Source organism: Sceloporus undulatus, chromosome 3 (assembly GCF_019175285.1).
Source record: "Sceloporus undulatus isolate JIND9_A2432 ecotype Alabama chromosome 3, SceUnd_v1.1, whole genome shotgun sequence".
In the NCBI taxonomy this organism is placed as follows: Eukaryota; Metazoa; Chordata; class Lepidosauria; order Squamata; family Phrynosomatidae; genus Sceloporus; species Sceloporus undulatus.
Genome location: NC_056524.1, coordinates 79,748,383 through 79,757,376, shown reverse-complemented (window position 1 = coordinate 79,757,376; position 8,994 = coordinate 79,748,383). Strand labels below are relative to the sequence as shown.

The 8,994-nt window shown below is 38.3% G+C and overlaps 1 protein-coding gene across 14 annotated transcripts in view; it reads right to left on the bottom strand.

Annotated features, from left to right (window-relative positions):
• Positions 1-8,994, bottom strand: part of DMD (dystrophin) — a 1,477,396-nt gene that overhangs the window by 378,136 nt on the left and 1,090,266 nt on the right. For all 14 annotated transcript variants that reach the window (XM_042458881.1, XM_042458877.1, XM_042458883.1 and 11 more), the window contains one exon: positions 6,312-6,429. In XM_042458881.1, the coding sequence (XP_042314815.1) occupies positions 6,312-6,429 (118 nt within the window). The remainder of the gene's footprint in view (positions 1-6,311; positions 6,430-8,994) is intronic.

Genomic DNA, 8,994 nt, shown 5'->3' with positions numbered 1-8,994 from the left:
GAGAATTTATCTATTTCACATTTCCAAGACAAAATGCATCTTGTCCTAAGAAATCAACAAATTTGGAAGGCTTTTTATTTGGGGAAAATAAAACACCTTTAAAAAGAGAGAAAGAAAAAGAAAACAGTTGAAATGCCTTCTAATGAAAATGTGTGTATACTCAATTAGGGAAATTCATATTTACTTATCTGTTGGGGAAAATGTGTACAAATCTATGTTATAATTTGGCAAAATGTGGGAAGCGGAAAAAAAGTCTTGCAACCTGACATAAATGAAGGCTGAGACAAGAATGCTGGTGGGATTCTGAGAAGCCCAACAAAAAGTGAGACAGAATTTTTCAAATTCCTACCCAGATGTCAATTTTGGACAGTATCACATTAGTAGCTTCTTTTGCTGGAACTTATCCCACATTTTTGCCTCCTTTCTCTTGGGAACAGAGTGACCAGGCATCCCCCTTTTCCAGGACATGTCCTACCTTTCAGCCTTCTTTCCAGGAGGAATTCCAAAATGTCCTCCATTGTGAGCATGTCTAAGAAGCATGAATTTATATTTATAGTAATGTATTCAGCTTTTGTTTGTCCTACATTTTTCTTGGATGGTCTATATTTTGAGGTGTCTTGTCCTCCTTTGCAGTAATGACATCTGTTCACCCTGATGGAGAAGCATCACTTCCTTTCTGGTGGGAAATGGTGGGAGATCATTTGGCAGGAAATTCTTTTCATTCACACAAAACCTCAGTGAATGACCTCCTTTCCTACTTCTGTGGTGACAGCATTTGCAGTGCGATATATCAATTCTGCTTTAATCCCCATTTTGGGTGGTCTGTAGGTGGGCTTTAGGAATTGCTTCCCCTTTGCTTGCCAGTGATCAGAGACAAAGGATCCAACCTTGGAGGAACCAAAGGAGTTCCTGAGTGGAGCAGACAAGATTAATAGCTGGTAAATTTATCACTTTCATCTGCCAGTGATTAGTCTCTTCTGAATCAGGATGTTTTCCCCCAACCAAGGAGGCAGGGAAGATTATTTTTAAAACAAAGACTCTTTTTAATTTATATTTCTTTGGAGAATCTCTTTTTCTCTCTCTCTCTCAATGCCAAATTGGGCACACACTGGGTACTGGACAGGCAGTGCCAAATCCTGCATGTTATGATGTATTAGTGTGAATAAAGGCTGTAATGCTATAAAGATTACGAAGGTGTGATAAAGAAGAGAGTAGTCCTGATTGCACAATGCTTTTGAAAAGAATGCAATTTTAGTGGGAGAACAGCCTGGTGTGATAAAGTCATTGGGCTTAATAGGGGCAGTTTGACACTGTTTGTCTGACTGTACATTTAATACACTCAGAACAGCATTAGACATGCTTGAACATTATGCTCCTGTGCTTCTTCACTCAGAAAAAGTTTTCTCAGTCAGATTCCAACCCCCCACCCATTTTGAACACAAATAGATACTACAATGGATCAGAGATAATATCAGAGATACACACTAACCACATAGAGATATTTGAACTCTACATTTGGCACTTTTCAAAGGCGGGAGAGCTGTGAAAACATCTGATCCACCCTGTCAGAAGCATGTATATCTATCTCCATACTGTTCCATGGTTCTGTCTTCCAAACTATATGGCGACTGACTAGGAAGCATAAGACATGTTACCCTGCCCATTGTACAATGTCCAAAACAGCTCCAAAAAGAGCAAGAAGTAGACATCTAAAGAGATCCCAGTGAATAGAAACTGACATTACACAAGTGAATACTACCTTATGATAAAACAAATGTTTGCATCTAGTAAAAAGAAACAGAGGCACATCCCCATCCCACCTCATGAAATTAGGTTGCAATTCTATATGCTAAGAATAGGAAACTTGTGCACCTCCAGATGCTGCCAGATCTTAGTTTCCAGCAGCCCTACCAAGCATGGTGATGAATTCTGGGAGTTGCAGTCTGAGAAAATTTAGAAGGTTGCATGACTCCTATATATGGTGACTTGCCAAGGTGTAAGGTCTATTTGTGTAAGTCATAGAGCCTACAAAGAAGAAGTTTTTATATTGAGTTAATTTTACAAATATTCCTTTTAATAAGAATAGTCCCCCCTTTTTATGCTGCAAGAGACTAACACAGCTCTTTCTTTGAATTCATAACATAAGCTAATGTAACATCCAACTACAGTGAGAATTTATTATAAATACAGTCAGCCCTCCCCATAGCTGGGCTTGACTTCTGCGGCTTTGAGTTTACATAGAAAGCAAGCCCCAGCAAAAGTAAGGGGACATGTACTCGCGCCTTGTGCCCCGCATGCTGCTGCGAGCATGCACCCCAATATTTTCTATGGGGCTTGAGCATATGCTCTTTTCCACATACGCTGGGGGGAGGGTCTGGAATGGATCCCCCGTGTATGGGGAGGGAGGACTGTACTAAATCAAGTCTACATTTATGAGAAAACATTAAACCATGTTTCTTTTGTTTCTCAATTACACAGGAATATACCTAAATATTTTCAGAGCATTTCAATTGTCAGGAGTTGTGACAATGCCATATGGATGGTACTGTGACAGCAGTAATGCTTATTTTATTAAGATTTTGTGATCAACAGCACTTTAAATCATGATGGTGACTTAACAGATCATTTTGCATAAGCGCATTGAAGATTTCTCTATAAAGCTGTCAAGCAAAGCAAGGTTTTCAATAAAAGCACTTTTATTACTATATTACTGCATTGAGACATATACACTAAAATGCTTAGCTGCATATTTGAGCCAAAGTTCTTTTAGCAGTCTCTTCCAATGTCTTGCTATACCTGCTTGGATGAAAATGATGGATTTATTATGTAATAAGCTATTTTAGTGTGGGCGAGTATAATGCAGTAAGATCCAGAAAGATCCATAGCATGTACCTTTGAAAAATTTAGTGGAAGGAGTATGTTTTGCCTCTTTCTGGATTCTATTACATCCTACTCCCACAACTGTATAGAAATGCTTTATAACCTCAGGCTTTAATATCACTCTGTACTACGTGTGAAGAAGTGAGTTTATATCCATGAAAAGTTCATGCTAAAATAAAAACCAGTTAGTCTTAAAGATGCTTCCACATTCCTTTTCTCCACCTCCCTCTCCCTTTCTCCCTTTTGTGAGATTAAGTAATCTCAAATCCATGTGAAATGGAAGAGCAAAGGCAGGCCTATTGCTGAACATAATAATAACAAAAATAATGACCATGGAGGATTTTATAAATTCAACCTAGATTAGGAGGAAATCTAAATAGTTAAAGATTCTCCATACCTTAAATCAATTATTCATCAGAAGAAGACTAGGCTTGAGAAGGGCAGCTCAAAGGACTGGACAAAATCTTAAAGTGTAAAGATATACAACTGTGCACTAAAGTCAAACTTTCCAAGCCATGATATTCCCCATCACCATGTATGGATGTGAGAGCTGGACAGTGAAGAAAATGGACAGAAAGAAGATAAACTCTTTTGAGATGTGGTGCTGGAAAAGAGTGCTGAGGATACCACAGACAGCAAAAAATAAAATAAAATAAATATCCAAACAAATGGGTCCTTGAACACATCAAGCATGAAATCTCCTTGGAAGCCAAGATGACAAGACTGAGGCTGTCAAATTTTGGCCACATCATGCAAAGGCATGGCATATTAGAAAAGGCTGGGAAAGATAGAAAGGCAGCAGAAAGGGAGGAGGACTGCATGGCAGATGGCTAGACTCAAATAGGGATGCCATAGGCCTGAACCTACAGGACCTGAGCAGAACAGAAGAGAATAGGGGGTCTTGGAGATCTCTCATCCACAGGTTAACCCTGAGTTGAGGTTGACGCAAAGGCAGTTAAGAACAACAAAATGCTCTTAAGGAAAATATCAACGTCAAAAAATGAAGGAAGCTGTGTTGATTTAAAACAATTTCTAGAACTTTTCATCTCTTCCAGGACTTTATAGGTTTTGCCAGTGCAAGACTAAGGGACCTCAAAATAATTTTGATTGCAATAGGATAGCTAATACAGTACAGTGTTGCTGGGAACTTCCACTCCAGCTGCTTGGGACTTGCTGCCAAACGCAAAAGAGACATGAGATTCCATGCAGGTCAACAGACCATGTCATAGTCCAACCATCCTAAATGAATGGGCCATAGAAGCAAGTTGAGGCTAACAATAGATTGCAATTAAGATACTTTGCAGATTATTGGTCTCTTCCACCTCAGACTTTAGAATAGGAAGAGATCAGTTGTGAAGAAATCTTAAATGAGGGCAAATCAGCAGCAAGTTATGAAATTGCTTCTTAAAGGAAACTATAAGATAGACAACTAACAAATAATGTGTTTTTAGAAAGTAAACACAATTGTGTAAGGCAAAACAAACATATTTTAAGGAAAGAAAAATCTAACTAGTTTGCTAAGATTTTTTAAATTTATCAGAACTGTGAGGCCAATAGTTTTCATAGAGGGAATGCAGTAATGATGCATTATGTATAGACATTTCACTTGTTAGTCTGATTCCCATTTAATAAATAGTTCCACTGACAACCTTTGGTACATATTAAGAAAAATAACCCACAAATCTAAATTATAGCATCATTTAGATAAATATAGTAGCTTTTTCCTTTAAAAATGTCACACTCAAATAGTTAGCATATGATTTCATTAAGCTTCCAACACAGATTAATTACTCTTGTGACTGCTGTTTGGAAATTAATGCATGACAAAGAAAAATAGCTCACCCTAGTAGAACTTTCATCAGCCAAGGCCTCCAAAGAACAAACACTTAGAGAATATTTCATTACATTTAAGAGGCAGAGAGTCATAGCAGTATGGATTTTCAATTATAAACAAAAAACAGTCATTAACTACTTTTCAAAACAATATTCTTCTTGATGATATTACATTAATTGCAAGACAACTGGTCAAATAATCTAAGTACCCAATCTCTGGTTATTGTACTCTTTACTCTCTCTCTCTCTCTCTCTCTCTCTAATTTTCAGCATCACAATAAATTCACTGCACAGAAATAACACATTAGTAAAGACACTGAGGGACATTTTCTCCATATTCCTGGTGGGTTTAAAAAATGAAATACATCTGATAGAGGCTGTGAAACTGCTTAGAACAGATGATAAAAACTTTCCCACATTCTTTTTTTGTTTGTTTAAATGCCTCCTGTACCATCTGCATGTAGTGGCCCCACTACAGCAGGACCTGGAGGGCAAAACATATCAGCCCCAGCATCCAAACTGATATCTGATCTTAGGGAACACCATTCATGGCTTTTGGCTTTCCTTCTTTTTACAGAAGAGTCAATGCATGTGTGAGATTTCAGAGAACTGAAATCAATATAGCCAAATGATATTATTTTTATTGTATGATTGTTATGACGATACTGTTATCCTTTAGTTTCTGAACCAGAGAAGTGATACATCACAGTCAGAGGATGTATCCTCATATACTGCTAGTGTGGGCTATGAGTACTTTGACACTGTGCACCTGTGGTTGGAGGTTAACACAGTTTGACCAAAATTACATCAATCTTTCAGTATTTCTAGGTGCTATGCAAAGAGCTTGAGAGTCCATCTTCAACACCTTCTGTATTGTTCCATGGACTTTTAATGCTATTTTGACACTGAAAATGATACAAAAATGTATACAAAGAAAGATAAACAGATTTTCACTAATCTGAAACTGGGTTCAGACACATCTTAAAACTGGTTTTCAAATAAGGAAGACTATCAAGGCCTTGTAGGTAAAACCCTCTAATCCATCCCTTGCACAGTGTAAATGTAAAATGTTGGCTATTATATACAAGATGTACTCCTCTTCACTACAGAGCGCTTTAGCAAAGAATTCTAAGTGCCTCACTAAACTACAAATCCCAGAAATGTATACTACATGGACAAAGGACATTTAAAGTAAACTTTAACTGCTGTGTGATGGTGATAATACTTTTAATAAGCTGATATGAACTTCCTTAAATTGTCAGGCAATCACTAGTCTAAAAAAGCATGCTACAAGACTCCATTTTGCTACTCCTTTAGGGGGAAAAACACATGGAGTGTGTACAGGGCATCAGTGAATATCAAGTGGAATAGCTGGCATGAACAGAGTTGCGTTTGTGCTTCTTGGTCCCACTACAGCCCCATATGCTAAAGGCCAGGCCTTTCCTGAGGATCCCCCACCCAGGGGATGCTTTTGAGGGAGGGGGATAAAGTGGACTACTGTAGGGAAGAGGAGTCAGGAAAGCTTTACTATGTGAATGGCCTTGTATTCAGTCATCTTTTAGGTAGATTCTGGTATCATTATAATATTCACTACTTACTCCGATCAGTAATGACTGTTCGAGCCTCTTGATTGCTGGTTTTATTTTTCAGATTCTGGGCTGCAGTTATTAACTCCTCCAGTTGTGGGCGCCTTTGTTCCAAGTCCTGTATTGTTGCCTAAAAGCATAAATATATATTTAAATATGACAGTTGATCTATGAATCACTAGTCTTCTTGAAAAGGACAGTATCTTCTCTTATGCATATTTCTGTGCCTTTTGTGGAAAAAGAAAACAAAAAATTGTATAGTATCACATATCTCTGTAAGCAAATAGATATTTATTATCACAGTCAAGAGGAATCAGTTAAATTAAATAAGGAACACAATGAAATTCCATTATTTTAAATTGTGGAATTGAAGTTACATATTCACTCTTACAACAGCTCTCAACAGTTTTTTTGAACAACCCAGCAAGCAAAATAAAAACATAGTCTCATGTTGTGCAAAGTTATAGGATAAAGACAGGTGTACAGAAGGCAGCATTATGGTCCAGCATCAAGGGACCATAATGCTGCCTTATGTGCACCTGTCTTTATTAAGACAGTCAACTACCTGAAAGACTGAAAGACTAACTTTGGCTCGATTTAAATGGGCCTTTGCACTGCCCCCGTCATGTGCTAGGGGTTGGCCGAGGACATAGCGTCCATACCGGCCTCACTCCTAGTACGTGACGGAGGCGTCAAAATGGCAGTGCCCTGTACACACGGGTGCTGCCATTTTGACGCGACAGATGTGTAGCGTCCGCACGTCCCGGCGCCTTTGTGACAACGCAAGTGTGCCATTGGCACCTTGCGGTGTCACAAAGGCACCACAAGAAGAACTTGTTTTTTGCGGGTTCTTTTTGTTCCGTGACGGAGCGGCGCGGTTTGTCCACTTCGGCTCCCTCGTGGAGCAAACCAGGATGGCAGGAGACCACCCTTTTTGGGCTGTCTGTATCCCACCTTTGTCAAGCACTAAGCTCAACTGAAAACCAACCAACTCTTTATAAATGAGACTGGACAACTGTCTGAAAATGCAGTAAAGATAAAATTATCCTGTTAGCAAGAAAATTAATGGCTATCAGTTGTACAAGAGTCATAAAATATGGGCAAACTTGATATCTATATTAAAGCTATTCCAGTTGCTCCAGCAGCTTCATTCTAACTACACAAGATATTCCCTTGGGTCATGGTCACCTAGTAGTTCACCACACTACACTCTTAGTGCTGCTTTTCTACTTTAACTGCTCTGGATATCTCTTGCTAAATTCTGAGATATGCAGTTTAGGGAGGGGGATTTAGAAATAGCTCTTAGGTCTCACTGGACTACAAGCCTCAGAATGCCTCAGAAGGCAGCCAGAACAATTATAGTGGAATAGCAGCACTATAAGAGGGTAGTGAGGTGATGTGGCTAGTCTGCAAACCTCATTTTGTTAGATACTATTAAAAACATGGCATCTAACATATATTATCAATGCTTTGTACTGACAATAGATAGGAAGAGGAGAATAGTTTTTGTGATCATATACTGAGTAATTCTAACAGGACCTCATTTTTCTTTTAAAAAGAAAATAAATACAGTACTTGATACATCATGGCCGTGAAAGATTTCATTAAACAATTTCTGCAACAAATAAAGTGATTCATAGGATGTTGTATCAACTTTTTAAACCTTGCAGCTGTTTCAGATCCTAAAACCTCATTTTGAAGGAACAGATTTTCTTGTTTTCTCCTCATTCTCTCTTTCATGAGCCTATACATTTAAGTAAACTAGCTTCTGGAAGCGACAAAATCATGAAATTCTATGATCCAACAGCAAACACCTATTTGATTTTTTAAAAAATGTAAAAGTAATGCCACTGACTTTTAAGATATTTTACTTATCTGTAGATAGTCACTATTCAAGGGAAATCCAATTTTCAGGTTCCTAGCTTTTATAGGTTCTTTAAAAAAAGGTGTGGTTGAGATAATGGAACAAATTGCTGAAGTCAGCTACTGAATGTGAATAAAAAGGGCCAGCTAAGGAAGAAGGATGCGAAAAATATCAAAGTGAAGTAGATTTGTACATACGAAACAAGGGATTTATACCAATTTGGATATGCTAACTAAAGATACAAACATAATTGCTGGATGAGCATGAGAATCTCGCAATAAGGCATACTGTACACATATTTTACAGGCGTTGGAAACGGCCACAGGTACCTTGGCTACAGTTTTAGAGCCTTTGGTTCATTATAGATTCATCAGTCTGCCTACTGATGAACCCTATACACCAGCTCACCAACCGAAAACCCCAAGAGAGAATTTTTATTGATCCAAATCAAGCATCCTGAAAGTGAGGATAGGGATCTCATATATCACCATCCCCAATATTCAATAAGGAGATCCTTCCGACTCTTTTGGATTTAGCCTTAGACCCAAACTGTCCCAACAAAATTGTGGCAAGAAACCACATAGCTCCCAAAGCAATTATGAGCTAACATTAACCTGTAAGTTTTTTTTAAAAAAAAGAAGTCAAAGAGAAAGGATGGGTGGGAGGAACTGCCTCAAGAAGACTGGCTCATGGCATGGCCATTCTTCATTTATATCCTCTCCAAACCTGCCCATCAGCTGACATCCCAGCCCTAAGAGATATATTTTACTACTTCAAGAAGTACTTTATCCAAAAACATGGTAGACAGATCATCTAGTTTGACCCTGCCTG